Here is a 23,943-nt window from a genome sequence, read left to right on the forward strand (position 1 = left end):
GTAGGGAGGACAAGTCGGCTGTCTCTGCTGTAGTACTTGCTAACTGGTGTTGTCTTCTCTCTTAACTCCTCACTCAGGGGCTCTTCTCTGGAAGATTGAACAGAAGACCAACAAAGCATTTGCTTGTGGAAAAGTAACTATAAAAGGAAAACGCCACTGGTATGAGGCTTTACCTCAGGCTGTATTTGTGGCTTTAAGTGATGACACTGCCTGGATTATCAGAACAAATGGAGATCTATATCTGCAAACAGGTACCTGAATTAATTGCAGGCTGTTTGGATTTGTGCTGGCTGAGTTTAGAGCTGAAGTAGGTGGAATCATCACAATTTGTTTTAAACTTTTATCCACAGCCAGGACATAGGGTAGCCTTTTTATCTTGATAAGTGGTTGGAAACAGTTGTAAGATCCCATGTAATTAGGAGGCAGGAAAAACCAGTTCATGGCCGCTTTTTTTTTGTGCTGAGTGGAGTATGTACAGTATAGAAATTTATGGTATGGGAAGGATGTCGGATAGATAAATGGAGAAGGGTTGCAGAAAGTGTTGAAATAACATTGTCACCTGGAAAACGGTATGGTGCACTGAAACAGCTGAGCTTTAAGTGGTTTTTTATTTGTGCTTTAAGGATTTTGACAAAATTTCAAGAAGCACTTTGAAAAGTGGTGAGATGGTGTGTGGCTGTTCAGAAGGAATTAGGGTATGGGGGTCAGAAGAGGGGAAAGTAGAAGCTATTTGTTTTGAAAAGCACAGATCTGTTGAAGGTAAGACTTTCCACTTGATAATGAAAGGAAGGTATTCTGAGACAGAGCATCTTAAGTGGAAGTATAGACAAGTGGTATGTATTTTATGTGATAGAGAAAACAAAGCCAGTGAAGGAAAGGAGGAGGCTGTCGAGCACCATTCTTCACAGCTGCCTTCTCACTGCATGTGAGTCAGGCAAGAATCAGAAAAAGGGACAGTGCCGTGGCGACTTTGAAGTTCTGGCCTTAGTTTTATCTGCTTCAGTGAATAGAAGAGGATGTATTTGTAACGTGTCACACACAGAATGGAGCTCCAAGTTTTAGACTTAAAGGAGAAGAGTTTCAAGGACTCTTAAGCATACAGGCTTTTTGCAGAGGCCTGATTTAGTAAGGAAAAATTGCAAATAACATGATGAAGGAATTACTGGAGAAGTAAGAGGAGGGCTGGGTATGAGAGAAACGGACACACTAAAGCAGGACAATATTTGAGAGTGGCTATCAGAATTCTTCCATTTAGTTCTGGTACTCTCCTAATTTCTCTTTTAGATTTACTTGCTGTAGCACAACGTAGAAATTCTTCATGATTAAGAAAACGCACAATGTTGTTTCAATGAAGATGTACTTTTAAATTTGTTTAATTGAGTTTAGTAGCTACAGAGAAATCAAATTACCTGCCTAAAGTCACATGCGTATTGCCAACAATCATGGCTAGTGGTGATGAAGAGTGGGCTTCTGGTGCCAATCACACAGGGCTCTGTGGAAGTTTGAATCAATATTTATTTTTCCCACTTGTGAGGGGTTAGTTTGATTACATGAGCTTGCATTCTGCTGTTCTTAGGTTTCTAAATTTGAGGCCAAAAATAAATTCTCACTCTATCTATCTTGCTAATGTGAAGTTGTGATAGTTATTTCTCTGCTGTCCTGTCTAACTTCTGTAACAGAAGTGTGTGCTCAGAGGTTTGGAAATTAGCATTCTTGTTATTTTAGAATGTCATACAGATGAGTCTGTTCACGCTTGCTTTGTCAGCACGAGAAGATTTAAGTAAAAGCTACGTCTTTTAAGGCATTTCATGTGCAGCTGTGCAAATCAAGCTTCAATGTAATTATGAAGAAGACAAGTTCCTCTGGATTATGTGTATAAATGTGTGCAAACTACCTGTAAATCTACCAGAACTTTTCTCCTTCTTTAATTGGTACACACTGTGGCATGTCCTTTTGTAATTGCTCTGCCCCCACTATTCAGATCAGGTTGCCTCGCTCCATGGCATGTTTTGGGCAAAAGTTCTTCCATTACTGCCTTTTTCTTTGATGATTCTGTCGAGTCTAATACTGGTTTTACAAATGGAAGTTCCCAATATTGACGCTGGGGGGAGGAAAGGAACAGAAATGACAAGACAGGACTTGTGCACTCTGCAGCATATTGAAAGTTATACAGTGTTTTATTTCTCGAAATACAAGTTCAGCAGTATTAGAGGAACTGATTGAAAAGTTTATAGAAAGAACGGTCAATCAAGGAAATGGTGATCAAATGAATAGTGTTAATATGTCAAGGATATTCGCCTTTCATTTTCTTTTGTTGAGTAGCTTTATCTCTTTTGCAACTAAAAGAAAAGACAAGGTTTGTGAAAGCAATCCTCCTTTTTTTGATTTCTAGGCCTAAGTGTGGATCGTCCTTGTGCCCGAGCAGTAAAGGTTGACTGCCCTTATCCACTGTCACAGGTTACATCCAGAAATAATGTTGTGTGGGCACTGACTGAACAGCGGGCCCTGCTCTACCGGGAGGGAGTACACAGCTTTTGTCCTGAAGGAGAGCAGTGGAAGAGCGATATTGTCAGGTACTGACACTGTGGTGGGACAGCATCATAAATGGAATGAAATAAAAAATTGTTTTCAGTACTCGAACTCCTTGATATTTCAAAAAATAGTGTTACTGGAACTTGTGTGTATACATATATCTGTGTGTGTGTCCTTTAGTCTTTGTCCAGGCGTATTCAGGGTAATGGGTGTTTTTCTGTCTGATGAATGACTGCTGCGTAATGAAAGAAGTTGCTGTAAATAGAAGTGGTAACACAGTTAATGTAAGTTTAAGAAAGTGAGATAAATTTTAAAAGTATCTTTATAATGTCTCTCAGTATGATTTTTTTTTATTAAATACTGTCTCTTCTATCTATGCCCTAATGGCTTTAATAAGGTCTCCAGATATTTGAGTGAGTTTTTTCTGAGATTAAATCTCAGCATTTTCTTCATCAGCCATGTGGCCAGATAATACTTTTCCACTTCCCAGTCACAGATTTTTATAAATATTCTGAGTAACTGGTATTTAGCTCTGTAGTTGATCCTGTGCTCTTGGTAGTTTGTGATGAAGTTAAAAGCACTGAGTGTTTACTGCTGACTTTGAGAATCGAGAATGTAGTCTCTCTTGTGATGTCGGCCTGAAGCAAGTTTAGGAAGACATTCCTGTTCTTGTCTTCATGTGATTTTTATCTTATACTGAATATCCTGTTGTGAAGCTTTAACTTGTGTTACCTCCCAACCTGGTATTTGGCTCTTTGAAAAGTCAAAGGAAATATTCAGTGTCTTGATCAAAGCTGAACTGTGCTTGTACTTCAGTTAGTTTATTTAATGAAAAGATATGTTTGACCCGTGCCTTAGATACACTTAATGTTCTTGGGCTTTGTATTAAAATTGCAAAAAGCAATTCGTATTTGTTCTTAAATGCTTAAGAAAGGTTCTCTGCAACAAATAGTATTGTTGGCTACTGTCTGCATGTCTGATATGATCACCTGATCCTGTTGGCTTTCTGAGCTTGAAAATTGTTTACTTATACAGGAAACTTAGTAGTCCTAAACATGTATCTTTGCCGTGTAGTTAGGTTGAGTTTTCTATTTGTGGTCCCCAAACTGCTAGTATTGTTCTCAGAATAGGTCAAGGAATTTATAGGAGATAAATTTATGAAGCTGCTTTATCAAAAACTTAAGGAACGCACAGCTCTGTATTTTTTATTTACTGAGCAAAGTAGGTTTTTGCTTAGTTTTATATACAACTTTCAAATCTCTTGTAATCTTTGAAGGAGTGATTATTTTGTTGATGAATGTTTTTTACTTGTGCAAACTAATAACAGTTGAATTAGTGAATAACTGAAAATTTTAAATCAAATGTGTTTTTGCACTTGGCCACATTGAGTTTGATAGTTTTGAACTGCCATTAGCATTGTAACAGCTTCCTTAAAATACAGTAAGCATGAACTTGAAGTAAGGTTTTTGGGTTTTTTTACTTATTTGCATTTACAGTGAAATGCAAGCTTTGGAGCCAGTGTGCATAACCCTGGGAGACCAACAGACACTATGGGCTTTGGATATCCATGGAAATCTGTGGTTCAGAACTGGTATAGTGTCAAAGAAACCACAAGGAGATGATAACCATTGGTGGCAAGTAGGCATTTTTTTATTTTGCTCTCAGTTTAGTCTTTACTTTGGGTTTATCATCTGTATTGTTTTCCCATGAGATTCCAAGATAAAATTCGATGAATTATTTGATATACCATAGCACTCTTTATTTGATGTATTAAAACCACAGTGTGGCTATGGCTGAAAATCTCTTTTCTTGTCTGCTCTAAAAAAGGGGAAAACCCCCATCCTGTGGTTCTCCAGAACATCACAGCAGTTTTCAAGAACATAAGAAATGCTCTAGCGAGTCATGTCAGTAGTGCGTGTAGCTTGGTATCTTAGCAGTGGCAATGGGACGCGCTGTTGGGCAGAGCATTCAGGTCTGGCTGCTGAAATGAAGACTCTTGTCTTGTACTACCCATCCTTTTTCTTAGCTAAATGAAATTAAATAATAAGTAACCTTACAAAAATGCTTTTATTGTGAATTTCCTGTTCAGTAGAGGTTTCTTCAAACCATGTGGGGCTGCTTGCTTCAGTTGCAGATCATGTGGGTAAAACCAGCTCAGTGACTGCAAGTATTTATTGGTGTTGATTTAGAATTCCTGACTCTTTGTTTTTCCCAGCTTTTCATATTTTCCTCAGAGATAGTTATGGTGGAGAAGAGGGTACAAAAAAAGTTACACAGAAAATTTGTTTGTCTATGTCTGCCTAAGTTAGAAGAATTCCAGTTTATGTGCATAAATAATCTCTTGTTGCATATCAGCATTATGAGTAACTTGGCTTTGAAGTTACTGGAAAACCACTCTTCTTTTTGTGCTGTTAAGCATTTCCCTCCTTTCTAGGAATATCTCAACCTAGTTGTCCATGGCAGAACTTGGACAATTCCTTGTTTAGACCTTCTCGTGCCTTGTAAATGAAAATGCCTGTGAGCTTGTTGTAAAGGTGCATTTCTTACAGGTTTTTGCGATATGATTTAAATTCATAGAATCATAGAATAGACTCACCAGGTTGGAAGAAACCCACCGGATCATCGAGTCCAACCATTCCTATCAAACACTAAACCATGCCCCCTTAGCACCTCATCTACCCATGCCTTAAACACCTCCAGGGAAGGCTACACTATGCAAGTTTCTCTCTTCCATTGGGAAACTGAAAGTTCACCTCTTAGTTTGCAGAGTTCAGTATGTTTTTAGGGTGAGGGAAGAGTTGTCCCAAAACAAAGGGCTTGCTTAAAATGCAGAATTCAAAGTGGATTGTTGGGTAGGAGGGAGTTGTAAGCTGATGTTTAATATTGGATCTCATTTATTACCAAGACCCGTACTTACTCAAAATGTACAGGTTTTACTTTTTCCTTCCTGCCCTGTGAAAGTTTCTAAACTTGTGGTAGATTTCCTATCGATAAAGCATGCAGACAAAAAAAAAAACTTCTGATGAATGATCCTGCAGTTCACTCAAAAGCTTAACTAATTATTAAGAACACTTCTTTCCCCCCAGGTAAGCATCACTGATTATGTAGTGTTTGACCAGTGCAGCCTGTTCCAGACGATAATCCAGGCTACTCAAACAGTGGCAACAGCAGCTCAGGCACCTGTGGAGAAGGTGGCCGATAAACTTCGAATGGCTTTTTGGTCACAGCAGCTTCAGTGTCAACCCAGCCTCCTTGGAGTTAATAGCAGTGGAGTCTGGATCTCTTCAGGCAAAAATGAATTCCATGTGGCAAAGGGAAACTTAATAGGTTGGTGTTCTTTTACTTGCAATACTTTCTTACTTACTTTATAAAGTAAGTATTTGTTTTTATTTCTTCTTTTTTTCTTTCAGTATTTATTTTTCTTAACTTAAAAAATAACTTATTACAATGTGTCACCGCTAAAATTATTATCCATGGTTAGTCAGGGCAACTTTAACAACCAATTCCATGTTTAAAAATTAAATTAAATGATTCTTTAACATTTAGTCTTAAATAATTTCCGCTTTAAAGTGTAATATGTTTTGTGGAAAACTCTTCTGTCCCCAAGTGAACTGTGCATTTTAATTGTTTCAATACCTACATGTGTCTCCCCTCTGGGATGAGAAGGCAATCTTAAGCTATTGTACCTGTTGTGTCTAGCACAATGGAGTCTGGCTAACTATCGGTGACTATACAAAGCAGTAGTGTTAAGGTTTTACAGTGGTAATAGAAGAGATGCTTTATTTTTCTTGAGATATTAAAATAAAATTTTGATTTAATACATTTCTCTGATGAGATAAACGCTAAGAATAAACATAGAACACTGTCTGTTCAACCTCATCACTAAATTGGTCTCCTGTTGAAGACTCTTAATCTTCTCCCTTCTCTTTTTTCTGTATTTTGTATGTGTGTGTGTACATACGTGTACGTGTGTGTCAGGAGGAGGTTTTCTCCCCCACAACAGTTTCTTGAAAGATTTACATACAAGATCTTGTCGAGATGATATTTAATCATTGGTTGCAATAGAATTTCTTTAAAGTGGTTACATGTTAATTAATAACAAATTTTAATAGAAAATGAAGTTTCATACTAATACCACTCTTCTCTTTCTTTCAAGGCACTTACTGGAATAATATTGTGCCTCGTGGTACTGCTTCTGCCACAAAATGGATTTTTGTGTTGGCTTCCGCAGCTTCAACTAAAGAAGGTTAGTGAAACAACAGTACAGGTGTATAATAATCTGATCTTCGAATAGAGTGGAACTGATCCTGTAAGTAATCAAATATCCTGAACTACTTCAGTCTTTGAGTGCCTTTTCTGTAGGTAAGGATATAAAATATTTGAAGTAAGGTGGAAATATGTCTGTAAAACTACTGGAGATGAAAAAAAGCCTGTCATTCACTGTACCACCTCTGGTGTAGAGTGATATTCAACAGAGAAATAGGTAGTCCTTTATGAGCAGTAACTTAAATTGCCACAGCATGAATTGACAGAATTTGTAACACGAAATCTTGGAGCTTGCTTTGCTGGAATGCCTGTACTACCCAAGTACTTCTCCTGTAAGTGCAGATACTGCAGCAAAATTGCACATTTTATTGGTAAATGTGCCCATGATAAGGAATTCGACTGCTAGTTACAATAATTAGCAGTTGTGTTACTTAAGTACATTTGCTTTATTGACAAAAGTACGCGATTTAGAGCTGAAAAAGAATGCTGTTTTTCAAAGGCATTTATCAAGAATAAGGAAAAGAATCAAGGGAAGAGGTACTGTATGATTATGTATGTCTCTTCTTCATCAGTTTCTTCAAATGAGATCACTTACTACTTAATTTGGGAAAGGGAGTATTTAGATGCCTAAATATGAGAGCTTTGGATGTGTATTTATACCTTAAAAATCTTACCCTATGAATATAGCCAAGATGATTTGGTGTTGTCTTCCAGTGTAGTGATCATTTTTCCCGAAGAAGCGGATGCATAAACTTTCTCAGAGTGGCATAGAAATTATTTTAATAACAGAAATGTTCTTTCCCTAGGAAGCTTCCTGTGGCTGTGCCAAAGCAGCAAGGATCTGTTTTGCCTCAGCGATCAGAACCCTCACTTTCGTCCTTCAACAGTGCAGCTGCCCCCAGATGCTGAGATGGTGCACTACTCTGCCTGCCAGGATGCCATTTGGGGTTTGGATAATCTTGGGCAGGTATTTATCCGAACGCTGTCATCCAGCTGTCCAACAGGGATGCATTGGACAAAACTGGATCTCTCTCAACTAGGTATGATGTTTTTATTAAGCAGACTACCTCTTAACTCTCTTAGCTGACAGTCAGTATCTTCCTTCAGAAGGCTCTTTTGAGTTACTGATATGGAGTATTACCTTACAGTAGTGGACCTCACTGCAGAGGACTGGAAAACATCAGGAATGGCTATGGCTTTCAGAGAATGTTTCATTTAGCCTTTTCCTGGAGATGGCATAGTTACTGTTTGTGAGATATTTTGTTCATGTATGCACTAGTTAATCACTCTGAGACAACTTGGCCTGACACAGGGCTGTGCTGGGGTACTGGTGCCTTCAACTAGCCTAGTTCTTGTGCTGCAGGGTAACTAATGGTGTGGTCCTGGGCAGTTCTGTACACAAGACCCTTGATTCTGTGGTTAAACATGTTCATAACATAGTGGTCAAAGCTTCATTACAATTCTTGCAAAGAGAAACTATGCTCTGTGAGTCGTATCATCTGTAAGTGATGCAGCTGATAACACTTCTCTGTTGAGGTTTATACCAATCTAACGAATCAGCATAATGTTAAGAACATGGTGCTGATTAACTACGTCTTTTTTTATTTGGTTAAGCATAAGACCAAGGTTGTTGACCATGTTTTGATGGTTAAAATATCCGCCTGGTTTGGCTCTGGGGTAATCGGTCATTTGTCAGCTTCATCAGCAATATTCCTATTAGATTTATTTCTTTCATAGTCTGACTGTTGGAACAGTCTTACCTTCACGCTATCCTGCACTTCTGTTTCAAGAGAAACTAAAAGAAACTGAGGCTGTGCACCATTCTTGTACCATTTTAAAAATGATTCAACTGTTTTGCAGTTTTTCCATTTTAAATGTCAGTGTTCGTGCCTGATCTGAGAACAGGCAATTTTAACATCAGGGTTGGGAAAAAAGTAGACACAGCTGTCAGATTTTAAGCCTCAAGTGCAATTTTCGTATACGCTTTGTAATCCTTCATGGAAACCTTTTTAAGTGCATCTTTGAAAACTAATTCGTTTTCCAGTTATACACCAGGTTTTCACAACCTGATGAATTGGTTCCACGTCACTAATTGTACCATAGTTTAAGCACTGCTTGTTGCCTTTTACCTTCTCTGACCTACAGAATTGGTTTACCCACGCTCTTTTTGTGTTGCTTACCGGAGTTTGAAACTTTTCTGGTGATACCAATGCTTTCCAGCAGTTCAGATAATAACTGTTTTACTGAAGTAATAAATAACTTGTTGCTATTGTCTGAAAACCTCAAAGCATTCATGAAGGAATGCAGTGTGATTGCTGCTAGCTGACTGTGGTACCTGGCTCATGAACTTCTTTAGTTCAGAAGTTCAGCCTCTACATTCAACTGTTCCTGTTTGCTTTGCAACACTGTGATGTTCTCGCAGAAATCTGGGGTCAGGAAATACTTCAAACACTCCACTTTACCTGTCACACCTCAGTGTGAAAATGTTTTAGGCATTTTTCCTCCAATTAAATGCGTATGGTAGATCACTGCTGACAAGACAGTGCATATCCGTGCTTATAATATCAGAGCCTTTATTTGCTTTAATGGGGTTGAAAAAATTGGAGAACTGTTGTTATTGTTCAATTGTGTATTTAAGTTTACTCCTGAAACATTGAAACAGTAATTTGAGGTGGGGTAGAGGGAGCAAGTTGCTGTAATGTGCAATCAGAATTCTGTATGGAAGTAATGGGGGTTGCCAGCATTAATGTTGAAATATTAATATTATATTGGTACTACCTTCCTCTTGCCTTTACACTATGTATAGGGAGTCATAGCTAGTGAACTATTTTGATTAGGTTTCTGCTATTTGTATCAAGATTTCTAAACGCAGTAGAATGACCTTTAGGTTTTAACAATAAACAATGCCTCTGAATCATGCTACTTTCTCTAAACAGTAGATGAATGCAGTTAGCGTGACCTTCGAAGATGAAAACAGTAAGTGGAAGGAAGGAGAAACCCCAAAACATTTCCTTAAGGGCTGCATTTTTGAATCTCAGATTGTACTGTAGACATAAATAATATCAGCTATGCTGAGTAGGTGATATGTGATTCCATGTTTGTGTGTGCTGATGCTTGTTTGGATCAGAACATTTCAACAGCTGAGATGACATGTGACAAAGCCGTTACTTCCAGTCTTAACTTTGTTAGAAGGAATAATGAAGTTTCAAGTAAGATTTTTACTTTGTAGCTGGATGTCAAGTGTCTGCCTGCAACAGAAAGATGTTCTACATGTTCTTATCTCAAGCAGAGAAGTTTTTGTGTATAGTTTTGTCATTTTTTTTAATATCAAGCTTCACAATTAAAGGAAATCTTGGGGTGAAGTGAATTAATTTGGTTTCCTGTGATTCAAAAAGTTAGGTTATTTTGGTTAATGAGAAGAACTGTTTACTATTACAGATAACTAAAAGATAAAGCTGTGTGGTCCTGTTGTTCCCTGTTCTTTCCCCCAGCAAGCCTTAATGACAGGGAATATTGCCTGCTGCAGAATGAAATGCTTCAGTCTTGTACTCTCTGGGATGAAATTGCACCCCCCTCTTCTAGGAATGCTGTATATGTTGCACTTTACAAGGATTTGTCGCCATATTTCGCATCACTGAAGAGTGAACTGTTACCAAGAAAGGGGTATCCCAAGCAGCACTGGCATGTTTAGTCAACCAGTGAGGCCTATTTTTAGAGCCTTTAGTTTGGAGTCTGACCAGAGCATTCCTTCTGTAGTATATCTGTACTGATTGGTTCCCTCTTTCTGTACAGCATATTTTCCTTTAGTTAGCATTGCATTGTCCCAACACTGGGAGGAAATGAAAGCAAATGTTACATATATTACAGTTAACTAGCTGTACTTTATAGTCTAAAATATCAAATATGCTTCTCCACTGTCTGTGCAAACTTATAATAGCAAGATTGATGGGTGCGATTGGGTATGCTAAACAAAAAACCCACCACTCAGAATTCCAAGTGTACTTATTTGGCAGGTTTGTTTTTATTGTGCTGACTTACATGTGGTTAAAATACTGTTGCACTATTGAGAGAGGTGTAATAAATATGTACACTGTTGAATTTAAATCCATTTGGAAATCAGCTCCTTTATTTACAAATGTGACACTGGTATGTTGACACTGAAAAGTGTAATCCACGTGCTCTTATATTTTCAAAGTGCTGGCAGCATTAGAAATGTTCTTTGCTGAATGTATTAGCAGATCAACACCTTTGAAAACTCTGCAGGCATGGCCAGCTAAAGAGAAAAGTTCACGTTAGGTCATGTGAAAGTTTGTCTAGGCAGTGATGACATTTGTTACAGAATGTTTCCCTGCTTGATTTCAGATATTGAATAGCATATTTTTAGTGTGCTTTAGAAGTTGCAGTGTCCTATGACTAAAACATTTATTTTTAGATTTGAAAGGTAGATAGCTCACATAACTACCTGTTAGTTTTATTCATTGTATTCAGTAGTGTTTATCTCCCATAAGTTGTATTAACTTTTAATCATTTTTATATGACTATGTTTAAAGCTATTTTAATACAATCGATTCTAAATAAAAGTTCTCATTAATACCTGAATTTGAAAGAGAAATGCCAGGTTGCTAATAGTCATTTTTTGTTAGGTACTGTAAAGCTGATCAGCTTGACCTGTGGAAATCAGCATGTTTGGGCTTGTGACACCAGTGGTGGCATTTATTTCCGTGTAGGAACCCAACCTCTTAACCCAAGTTTGATGCTTCCTGCGTGGATAATGATTGAGCCACCTATACAGGTAAGGTGTTGATTACAATTCTTTGTAACCCAGTGGTTTAGCTCCTTGCATTTGAGAGAGAATAATTTTAATGCTCATGGAAAACAGTAGAGCCAGCTTTTAAATGGATAGCTTAAAAATTTGTTCCACATATTTGAATTCTACAGGATTTCTCTCTCAAAAAAAGTAAAGATAAAAAAATCCGAGTCTATATAACATACTCCGAATATGCTGCCTTATCACTGTAAGTCATCTCAATTTCATCTCTTCTTTACAAATAACTTTAATACTTTTTTTCAGAAGTGGAAAGTTTTGTTTTCATTCTATCTTTAATGAAAATTCCCCTTTCTTGCAACACAGCAGCTTTATAGGCATGTAGTAGTATACTGAACACCTGCTCTATACCAGCCAAGAGGCTGGACTGGCAAACAACACGGGGGTGTGGGAAGGCTCTGCTCATCTGACGCGGTGCTGAAGTGTCTGCCTCCCCTTTCCTTAATCCTCGCCCTTGTGAGTCTGGCATGCTTGCCAGGTGATGTGCCTGGATTTAGGGACTTCCCTTATCATCCAGTGGTTAGTGAGCGTGCAGTGGAATTGCAGCCCTAGTTCCCAGAATGGGCAAAAATTGTATACCTTCTGTGTACAAGCTGGGAGGATCAGAGTGGAAAGAAGCCTCCTGAAGTACCTTGTGAGCATCTTTTCTGAGTATAGAGGATAAACAAAACATGTTTCTCTGGTGTCTGGTTTCTTTTTAATCTGTCATTAAGCCTCAGTGCTTGCTATTTGCTCTTCTAATTCTTTACACCCATTTTGTAGTTTAATTTGCAATTTCTGTGTCGTGGGTTGATACTGCTGTAATGTAGCTAACCTCTGACTACTGATTTCATTCTTTGCTCCTTGGCACAAAATCTGCTGATCTAGCGCAGCAGCACTGGCTGTGTTTGCATACTTGCTTTACATTTTATAACGTTACAGATTTTCCCTTGAAGATTTTGAAATGTGTGGTACTTTTGAAAGGGCATATTAAGAAATAAAAGTAAATCTCTGGCAGTGGAGTTGCAATAGTTTATTTGGTTTTTACATCATTCTCTTTTAGTTCTGCTTATCTCTCCTCTGCCAATTACTGTCTCTTTCTCTGAATCACAGGGTATAGCAGCAAGGAAAGACAGAGAAGTGGGGAAATGAAACTGCAGAGTTGCATCCTATTGGATAGCGCAGCACTGGTTAGACTTGTTCTCCAGTCTTGGGAATGAGTCAGTCAGACCTGGAGAAACCACGCGCTGTTTTGCAGAACAGGCTGATAAATAGGTGGTAGTATCACTTGCAACAAGGCCTAGGTTACAGTGCTCATTCTTTGTGTGCTACAGGTGAGCCTTTCTGATGTCATCCGAGAGACAAATTTTTCCTTTAACAGAGGTGAGGCAGAAGGAAGAGAGAACTGAGAATATCAGTAATGATGTCTTTCATGGCTTTCACGGGGGCGGTATTCTTAAAAAGGAGGGACTTGCACATTCCAGGATATGTTTCACTTCAACTCTGTTCGACAGGAGACAGGAAATTAAACTTGTATAATATTTCTGACCAGAGATTTGTCCATCCAGGAAAATAGCCAGAAAAACTGTTTCTCTACACTGATACTGTTTTGTCTGTACTAGTGTGCACTCTCCACTCCTCCACTGAGGTAGACTAAAGTACTCATTGTAAAGGTGTTTACCAGAAATTGATGTGTGCCACGGCTCGTTATTTAGCAATGACTTCTTTCTATATAAAGTCTTTTACTGGATAAGGTTGAAAATCACATTATTTCCTGTTAGGTTATCAAGGAAGCTGGGTGATGTTACCTCCCAAAATCATAACCTGATATCCAGAGTGGTGTCATTCTCTTTCCTGTTATGTTGCCAACACCTGACATGGTAAATTTAATGAGTCAATATGAAGAGAGAAAAATTCAAACACCACGTGCAGAGAAGATGAAAACATGCTTGTTTTGAAACAATTCCAGCACATTAAACCAAGTCATTAAAGTACCAAAGGAGCAGCCATTCATGCTTTTACAAAGCCTTACCGCAGAATAAGAAAATACATGAACTTTACAATTATTTCCAAATGCTAGGTTAGCATTTGGATAATGAATATAATAGTTGTTGACTGAAAAGTGGGCTACTCCGTGAAAAATATTTGCTTATTAGCTGCACCTTACTGTTATCTGTGCCTTAATTGACTTTGGTACAGTTCATACTGCATGACTTTGTTCTCAGAACAGCAGAAACTAAGAAGTATTTGTGAACAATTCAGCCATTTTCTGTTTGAGGAAGAAAATCAAAATGGCCTTTCACTTGATTTAAGTACTGAAGCATTCTCAAATAATGTAATTTAAAACCAACTATGGATATTTAATTCCCTAGTAAATGTCAGAGCCAATATGACTTGCAATATCCCAGATCTCATGACTCATGAGCAGCTCCAGACTGCACTTATGGTATCACTTCTTGATAGCAGTGCTGCGATCACACAGCATCCATCTTTGCACAACTTCACAAAGGTATTCAGAGGCAGTAGTTTTGATCAGATTTTACTCGTGAAAATCAGTGAATATAATTTATGTTCAGTCTTTGTGCTGTTATGTTGTATGGTTTTTTTTTCATCTAGACTGAAGCCATGCTCATTTGTTACTCTCCCGTTTGTAACTCCTTACTGCAGTATCTCTAGAGATGAAAAATAACATTTTATATTCTCTGCTCCCCCTCTATTTTATCCAGCACTTCAGAAGTGGTTGATAACATCCTTACGGTATGTTGAGCAGTAGTAGTTTATATGTATATGTCTTCTGTGCTTCATCCATGCTGTTCTGCAGTCTTAGAAGTAAAAATAATCCTGTAGTTAAGCAGATTTTTGGAAGCTGCTTTAAGGACATTGACAAAGCTGATCAAAATTCTTTGATTAAATTATTTCAGTCCAGGAAATACAAAGTGGCTTTCATTCTATTTGTTAATATACAGGGTAAAGCTACTATCTGCTCTAGGGTGCCTCAATATACATTAAATTTATTTTTTAAAAATGAACAAGAAATATAATATTATTTATGTAGATACTGTAGAGAAATAATAATGAAAAATCAAACATGAAATTAATATAGTCATTATTACAAGTTTGGGTTATGGAGTAGAAGTTGATCAAAAGTTGAAAATCATCAAGTTGTTTTTAAAGCTTCCTTAGTAGTTAAATACTTGCTTAAAAAGAATTCTTTCAACATTTCAACTTCATTTTTTGGCACCTTCTGGAAAAGATGCAGAGAAAAATTCTGACTTTGAGAAATGCTCGCTTCCTACAAGTACTACTGAGCATAAAAACTGACCTAAAGAACCACTTTCTCAGATTTACATTAAGGGATCTATCAGATAAGCGGAACTTTATTTAAGAGGATTAGAGGAAACAAAGATCAGGAAAAGCATTTGTAGTTAGTGACCAATTATCTATTGCTTGTAAACAGTCAATCTTGCTCTAAAAATAGATGAAACATTTTATTAATTGTCATTTGCTTAATTGATAGTCTTTGCTCTTTTGTAACTGAATTTCATATGGATTGAAAAGCAATTATATTAAATGGAGAGGTTTGTTTAAATATTTGCATAGCTTGTCCAAACTATGGAGTAGAAGGGGTTTATTTAAGGAGATGTTTGCTATTTGGCTAGTGTATAAAGCTTTGGTTGACCCTTTGTAGTTCCTAGTGTCTCAGCAGAAACGTACTCGTTAACTTAATTTACCATAAAATAACCTCTCACGGAATGTACATTTCAAGTTAGAGAAACTTTTGATTTACTGCTCTTCCCATAAACAACCTAGTCATTGTACCTCTATATTTTAAGCTTGATATCATAGGTAAAAGAAGATAGCTCCTCCTAGATCAGTAAGAAATTTGACTATTTTTCACACACATACATATGTGCACGCATACACGCGCAAAATTAAGGCTGTTTATACCTTCACTGTCATTCAAAAATTGTTAAAACTACGAAGGAAATGGTAGTTAAAAATGCAGATTGAAATCTAGGAAATGTCTTTGTAATTCTGCAAAATTAGTACACGCTAGATTTAATTTCTTTTCAATACCTTCGATTTTTTATTTAATTGACGTTCAGTGTAAGGAGGTTGGTTGTGCCTTATGAGTGAGGACTTGTTAGAAATGGTTGTCATGATCTTCACTTCCTTTCCTCTCTTCAAATAAAACTGCTTGCCTTACAGAGCTCTTAATGCAAGTCTGGAGACCTCCTTCCTCTGCTATGTGCCTTGCCCCTGCATTTTTCAGTGAGGTTTCTATTATTACTAAGGCCAGTAATGTGTTAAGTGGTATTTTTGAGAGAAAGGGGTGAGCGCTACTCAAGACCAGATTTTGCTATTAGATCTTTCTTGGAAACAAAGCTGAAATCTAGGAAGTGTTTGTTTGGACTGATCTTCAAGGATTGGATATTTAGAGGGGGAGGGATTTTTCTGTTGGAAAACACTTCATAACTTCTACTTCAGACTCATCTGTGCTACTTTGGAAAGCACTTGCCACAGAAAACTCAGTTCTTTCTGAGATGTAATCAAAATGACTGTTCTTTTCAAATCTGATTGTTTTCACTAGCACAGGCTTGCTGGCGTGACCTGGCTGTTGCACAGATATCTTTTGAGTTCTGTGAGTTCTGTTTTGGAGTGCTAAGACGAGGTACCGAGGAAGTATCTTTCATTAGATCAATTCTGCTTAGGCTGGAGAGGTAGTACACTCATTAAGCCTCCTGGTTATCTATAGAGCAGACTAGGTGTTCTGTTGTTCCATGTGTCCTTACCCATGTGAGGCATCCTGCAGACGTTAATGAGGAGAGGATTTTCCTGGGGGAGTGCATTTTTCAAGGTGAAGTAAAGAGAAACTATTTGGCAGTAGTTATAATAGCTGTGTGGAGGTGGGTTGCAAATATGTATAGGAGATCAAAGCTCCTGTAGCAGTGTTACTTTGTTTAGCTAATGTAGAATGCTATAATGTTTAAGTTCAAATGTGTGCTATTCTTCACACACATGCCTTTCTTAAGAAAATGTTAAGTTACATAAAAGGTACATCAGATACTGAAAAAGTGCAATTTCAGCATTTTTACTAAAGTTGCATCATGCTGATTCCATTGCTCAGCTTAGTGCTTGTTACCTTCCTTTTTGTTGCTAGTTAAGAAAATTGCTCTGACTGTGTTTCACTGTATTTTTCTGCTTTGGTGTTTTAGCCTTTACATATTTGTTTTGAGGCTTTGCTGTCACTGCGTTCAGTAAAGTGTATGTGTAGCCCGTCACATTAGATAGCAATTATTATCAGCACCAGAAGCTTCAGGTCACAAAAAGGGCACAAAACACGATACACCCAGAAAACTGCGTAGATGATCCTTCTGTTTCCTTTTGGAATATGATGTCAAGGTGGTCTGTTTGTTCTTTGACAACACTGGCTTACACTGAAAACAAAAATTGTGGGAAGGAAAGCCTTCCATTTTCATACTTCTGTTTTTTCAGTACTAGAAATATCCTCACATCTGCACCCTTCTAATGTAGCCATAGTTTGATTAGTTAACACAGAATTATGTATTTAATTTTTTTTCCAGAGAAGTTAGGGAATATATTTAACATTCATAGAATCATAGAATCACCAGGTTGGAAAAGACCCATCAGATCATCGAGTCCAACCATTTAAAAAAAAAAAAAAAAAAGAGAGAAAGAAAAAAATGCCTTGGTTACTCAGAACCTTGCTTATACAAGGTTTTTATTACCTCATGCTAAATTATGTTCTGTGTCATGGGAAAGTTGTTGCACGTAGTCATTCCTGTCATAATAGTTCAGTTTTTCAGCATGTTATTAAAAAACATCTGTAGGGGTACTTAGAGACAGCTCATCTTCTACAGTACAGTTCATCTTAGCTGTAACAGTGTGCCCAGAAGGCAGCTGGACAAACCTGAGTAGGCCTGTAGTTTGTATGGTCTTTAAAGTGATTGCATTAATATTTTCATTATTCTTTTAATTGCTTGGAAGAAATAGTTGTACTTAATATTTTTTAAGTATTTTTTGATTCTGTTGAGCTTTATCTTGGTGAAGGGTTGCAGAAGTTCGTATGACCTCTTCTAGGATTTGATGCCATACATGGTAGTCTTTCTTGTGTTTCTGTGAGAAGAACCCTCGGAATAAAATATTTTGAGTCAACAAAGGAGAAGTCAAGGAATTGACTCTGCGTCTTTGACTTTTCTTCCCAGTTGTGGTACCTGTAGACTGGAGATATCCAACTAAGTCTCCTGTCTGTCTCAAGGCAGAAAGTTGAGGAAAGGGTCGTGTTGTTGTTCCAGAGCTTTCGAGGAAAATAGTGCTCCAGTTCTTAAGGCAATAAATGATAATCTTTTTCTGACATTTCAATGGCAGCATTACTGAAGAGCATGTCTCTTCCAGAAAGACTAAACATAGATTCATAATTATTCCTGTTCTTTTATATTGCCTTGAACTTCTCTGCAGAGGAAAAAAAGATGCTTTTATTTTAGCAAGCATCTCTGGTGTGACCTTCTTACAGCCTAGCCTGGACCAGTTGGAGGTGTTAAATGATTTGCTTTTGAAAAGTAAGGAGAACCTTTGTGCTGCTTGTAGTCACGAACCTGTTGTGGGAAAGATTGGGCTTGGAGAGACCGTGAATGTTTAGTCTTCCTCATCCTGGATATTTGCAGCAGGACAGAGATAGTGGAGGTGCTGATGCATAGACTCTGGGCTCCTGAAAAGCGATGTGGAAAATGTTCTGATGCCTGTGTGTGTTTTTCCTTTCCTCTGTGACAAGGAAATAGAACCATTGTGCTTTGGGTTCTGCAGTGACTAAAGCAGTTGCAATGAAACAAAACTTTAGAGTAACAGACTGCCAGGAGAAGCATTAGTTTTTACATTGGGTTTTGTTTGATACTGTTGCTTAAATTAAGTTCTTACACTGAAGCTTATTTCTGTGTGGTTTACAGAAAGAAATGAAGTGACTTGCTTAGAATGGTAAAGCTAATGGACAAGTTTGTAACTTAAAATGCTTAGCATAGATACTGTTCCTTTATATCATTTAACAATTCGTCCCTTAAGTGCTTCCTTCAAGTTTGCTTCATTCTGTCAACATTGTTTTCTCATCAGACACGTGGGTGCTAGCAAACTATTTTTCATTGGTTTTGTTTATGGCAGTTAATAAAGATATTCACAGCTCTTAGAATGTACTTTTAAACATTGAAAAGTATACAGTTGGTGTGCGTTGTGCTCCATGGTTGCAATAGGAAATCCTCGATACAAAAAAACGGAGAGCAACTGTGAGTTTTGTAGCTGAGGCACAAGAGCAGAGGACGGGAAGGTCTGCATTCTGTTCTTGGCTAAAACAGTCAGTCTCCTGGGTGTTTTTTTGAGTTACTCCATAACAAGTCAGTCTCTCGTAGTGATGAATATTGTGGGTAAACCTGTAAAGAGTTTAGTGTGTCAGCACCTGAGAAGGAAGGCTGAGAGAAATTCCGAACTCTTCAATAAATTATAACTATGACACATTTTACAGTCAAGGTATCTAAATCTCACAAATGCTATTGGAAGTTAAACCAGCTGAGAAGAGGCTACAGTGAAATAATGTATTTGATTTCATATTAATCAATCTCTGAAATGTTATCAGCAGACATATAAATTTGCACAGGTATCTACTACGTTGAGAAAACTGCTTAATCTAACTGCAGCTGTAGACATCTGTCTCTTGTTATATAGATTATAAAATATTTAAAGCATGCTTATGGTAATTAAGACTTGGTGAAAATGAAGGATATCTGAGACAATGTTAATATGATTGTTCCAAAATATGGTACACTACATCAAGAAAACTGGCAGTTAATTTTATCCACTCTACTTTGGTAGCCATGAGAACACCTTTCTGTTATAGGTGGCTGCCTACGGAAGAAGAGGGTGTAAAACCCCTGCAGCAATTTGTAAGAGTAGCCTGTACATGTTGCCCAGTGTCTAATGTCACGTTACTGTCTTGTGCAGCGGTGTGGTATGTTTTCTGTTAAGATGAATGCTGCCATTGGGGTGTTGCCTGGGTCCTTTATAACAAGAGTGAGTAGGAGGGTTGCCTTTACTGATGCGAGTTTATCAGAAAAAGCTCAGTAGCCTGCAAAGGGGAGAGAAGCTGAAAGTGCAATACCCGGATGGGGAAACTTGAGAAGGAAGCAGGAGCTCACTTAGAATGAATGAGAAGAATTTTTGGCTAAGCTTGTAGAGTTGTTACTTTAAACTTGGTGTTCTCCATTTGCCTCTTAGATACGTTGATGCTGCAGAATAGGGTAGAGGTAATTGCTTTGATTATACTTGAACCTGCAGTGGTATAAGAAGCAGTCTAGCTGGGCATGATGCAACTCCTTTCACACTACACCTTTGGGGTATTTTGTGAGATTTTCTTAACTCCCACTACTTGTAAATATGTAGTAATGCACAGCCTTAGGTACTGGTGTGCGTAAGCACTCAGAAAGTCTTTCTGGGTGAAATACAGCAGTTCTTTCTTAGGGAATTCTTTTCTAGACAAATGAAAAGAGAAAGAAAGGAATAGGATCCTGATATGGCAGAGTGGAGAGCAAGGCGCACAGATCTCCACAGTTCCATAAGAAGGGTCAGACCAAGCTGTTTGACACAGTTTGTGAAGGACTGTAGCTGGAATGTGAAATGTGTGTAAGAGGTGGAGCATAGACTGACACACCGGAATTCTGTGGTGTAGAGGAAATGGGAGAAGAGTGGCAGAAAGCCCTGAATCTGAGGGAGATGTGACTGTGGTAGAAGAAGATTGAAAGGGGGAGGAGATCACTGGATTTAAAAAAAGTGGGGGGGGAAGAAAGGAAATAGCAAAGTTATGTGTAGTAACTCAGTCTGTGCAAGCTATTGATTGCACACCTCCCTTACTTGAAAACATGGGACTACAAGAGCAGAACTATGGAGAGGGATGAGATAAAGCTTGAAACAGCACAGTAATGAGGCACGGCGCATGACAGTGGTGTGGGGAGGTGAGCAGGGTGAAACAGGAAAGAGTCCGAGCCAAAGCAGCCATAGAAAAAGCAAATAATGGAGACAAGAAACAGGAACAGGGCTGGGAGTAAGGATAACTTCCAGTGAAGAGGCTGCAGTACCAGCGGGGAGAGTTGTATGGGGCCCGGGGGTGTTCAGTTTTTGCTGTGGTTTGGGGTTTTGTTTTGTTTTGCAGCGCAGTAGTTTAGATTATTTGTAGTAGGGCAGAATACCCGTTTGAAAGTAGCTAGGCAGTCATATATCCTGTCATCAACACTCTTGAAGACAATGAACGTCTTAGTGTGTTCAAACTGCAGTCATTGTGAGTTTACTGTGACTGGAGGTAATCACTTCATCCAGCCTCTACCAGCTGCATGCAGGCTTCCAATGGAGGGCAAGTACCTACTGAGAGCACAGACACAAGAAGAGAGGCTGTCAAAGGCCTTGCAGCCTGAATAGTCGGATTGATTTGGTGATTCAAGTGCAGCTTGGTTACAGCTGGGTCAGGTACTTGTTAGCACCAGAATTGTAAAAGCAAAACCAAAGCAGGTAACCGTTATGTATACAGAAGGCCCATCTGGGACTGTGTTGTGTGCTTATATATGCATGCAGATTATGCTTCTGTATTCCCAGTCTTATAAATGCAAAGAGCTGCTTGCTGTTACATTTATCACACTGGAAATTCATCTTTTACCTGTGTGTCTAAAGCAAGAAATGCAGTTCTGCTTTGTGAGATGGTGATTTATTTCAAAGCCTCTTAGTGTCTTCCTCAGTGACCTTATTAGGCTGATGTGGAGAATAACTGTTTTTCTTGTTCTTATCTGCTTTTTATTTAAAGTACATGTTTGTACTTTAAATTTGCATACATTCAAGCATGTTGGCTGGTATATTTTACTACAGCATCACCATGTTTATGATGTGGTCAGTAACACTGATATTGAACAGCAATTAAGGCAAATCTGCGTAGAAGCAGAGAGAGTAAGGACTTGCCTGGGAGCTGAATGGGATGCGTGCTTCACTTGGGTTTGTCAGCAGATAGTGTCATGGACACTCTCCTTTAGATGTGGCTGCTCCAGTAACATAGTGGTTTGCAGTGAGTCCTGCAGTCATATTCCTATAGAGTAAAGTTCAGGGAAGAAGCAGATCACTTCTGCATTGCAAACAGGGGACATTCAAACTGTAGACATGTTCTGCATGTATATGTTTAGAGATATAGTGCAGAATTAGTTATGTTAAGAAAATTTTCAGGAAGGCAAGAGGAAAATATTGCACTTTGTGCATTTCCGTGGAAGAATTCCCTCTTCAGCTGGCAATGTAACTGTATGTGATTGGAATAACAGTGGTTAATAGTAATATTATTAGACTCTGATGTGCAACATTAAATATGAATATCTTTATCAGTAACTCTGGATGACATTCATTCATGTTCTTTTTCTATTTAGGAAGGGATTGACTTTTTGGAAATTCAATAATTTTGTACAATTACAAATAATATGTCAGTCAAATTTCTTCCTGTCTTTAGTATCTGGTAATTATTCTACTTTTCTTGTGTACTTCTGTGAAGAACAAGTGATACAATAGTAAAAAGATAAAGTAGTACAAAGTTTAAATACTGTGCTTAATTTTTATAGCCAGTAGGAATCAACTTGGTCAGCATTCATTCAAGTCCAAATGATCAGATGTTGTGGGCAATTGATAGCAAATGGAATGTCCACGTACGAGTTGGAATTACAGATGAAATGCCTGTAGGCACTGACTGGGAACATGTACCAGGTAAAAACTAATGCATCAGTTCCTTGTTCTTTCTGCCATTTTCTGAGTATTGTTCTTTGGGTATTTTTTCCCCTTGTTGCTTTTTAAATTGGACAGCAATGCTTAAATCGGATATTTTTTTTTTCTCAGCAATTGAGTGTGCTTATTTATAGGAACATAGTGAAGTACCTGATAAGGGTCATCTTTTCAAGGGGACCTTGGTTTTGCTTAAAAACTCCCAAGTAGTTAGCTGAAGAGAAGTCTGATTTTTTTTAATGAATTTCCCTTGTGTGTTATTTCAGGCTGCTGCCATTGAATTAATAAATGGTACAGTTCTCTTTCAGTTAGAGCTAAAACCGTATTCCTAAGCAAAACAATAAGAGGCTACTCTGCTGTGAGAAGTTTTGTCTTTAAATGTGACACAACAGAGGGTTCCTATCTGGATGTGGCTAACAAAAGCCTAATGCAGTTTTTCACGTCTTTCTTTAAATTCTGCATGCTGGGCGCATTCTGGGTCAGGAAATTATATTTTTGCCTTGCCTGTAAATAGTACTAAACTTTAGTTATTTGTTTCTAAATAACTGTGTACTAATGCTATCTGCTCTGTAAAGATTTTTCACTGCAAAAATGCATGGCACTTAGTTGCAGAGTACTTGCTTTCTCGGGAAGAGGAAGAAACAAAGTCCACCGTGTCTATAATGTTAACTATTTTTGTACCTTCATTTTGTCTAACTGTTGGATTATTTCCCTTGTGGTAGTAAAATAAGCAAACTCTCCAAAAGTATGTTTTGAAGATCCTCTAATTGGTTGTTGCTTGTGGCTGTGGCCACATAACAAAATGTATCCACAGTGTGATATCCTTCTGGTCAATAGATGCAGGGAGTACAAAGTCTGCGATTAAAAAGGGTTTTTTGCCCAGTGCTTCACGTGCTGCAAGTGGCCTGCTCTCTGATGTGCTGCTTATACAGGGCCAGAAGCTGGAATTCAAATAGTACCTATTGTGTTCAACTACCCTAGAGTCAGTGTAAGGAAATATGTAGTCCTAAATAGCCTTCTTGCCAATCCTTTCTTAGAAACCCTCCTGGAAAGCTAGGTATTTCTTTGTGCCTTTTATAATGGAGAGTTCTTCTCTAGTAGTAATAGAAGAATACATAAAAACTGTCAGTCTTGCCTTCCTCTCTTAATAAACTTTTCTGCAGGTGTATTTAGTACACAAGGCAGCCCATGACTGTTCCATCTTCATGTCCGATTATCTTTAGGTTTGCAGGCTTGCCAGCTGGCTATAAGCACGAGGACCGTTTGGGCACGCTGTCCAAATGGAGATGTAGCTCGTCGGTACGGCATTACTGACAAGAATCCAGCAGGAGACTACTGGAAGAAGATTCCTGGAAATGTCTCACGTTTAACAGGTAAATTGGTTCTGTATGACAGTCCAAACCATTGTGATGTCTGCTTTGACTTCTGCGTGACGGTGCTCAGACTGACCAAGGAAGAGCTGCACAGTCTAAATGCTTTGTTGACTGTGTTGAGTTTCACCAAGAGTGCTTTTATCACATTAGTAAAAAACTTCTCTG

At 38.1% G+C, this 23,943-nt stretch overlaps 1 protein-coding gene across 2 annotated transcripts in view; it reads left to right on the forward strand.

Annotated features, from left to right (window-relative positions):
• Window positions 1-23,943, forward strand: part of TECPR2 (tectonin beta-propeller repeat containing 2) — a 39,603-nt gene that overhangs the window by 15,022 nt on the left and 638 nt on the right. For both annotated transcript variants that reach the window (XM_069858829.1, XM_069858830.1), the window contains exons 11-19: window positions 78-251; window positions 2,393-2,573; window positions 4,029-4,170; window positions 5,619-5,859; window positions 6,689-6,778; window positions 7,605-7,838; window positions 11,442-11,590; window positions 22,249-22,390; window positions 23,629-23,778. In XM_069858829.1, coding sequence (XP_069714930.1) covers window positions 78-251; window positions 2,393-2,573; window positions 4,029-4,170; window positions 5,619-5,859; window positions 6,689-6,778; window positions 7,605-7,838; window positions 11,442-11,590; window positions 22,249-22,390; window positions 23,629-23,778 — 1,503 coding nt within the window. The remainder of the gene's footprint in view (window positions 1-77; window positions 252-2,392; window positions 2,574-4,028; window positions 4,171-5,618; window positions 5,860-6,688; window positions 6,779-7,604; window positions 7,839-11,441; window positions 11,591-22,248; window positions 22,391-23,628; window positions 23,779-23,943) is intronic.

Source organism: Phaenicophaeus curvirostris, chromosome 5 (assembly GCF_032191515.1).
Source record: "Phaenicophaeus curvirostris isolate KB17595 chromosome 5, BPBGC_Pcur_1.0, whole genome shotgun sequence".
NCBI classification, from domain to species: Eukaryota; Metazoa; Chordata; class Aves; order Cuculiformes; family Cuculidae; genus Phaenicophaeus; species Phaenicophaeus curvirostris.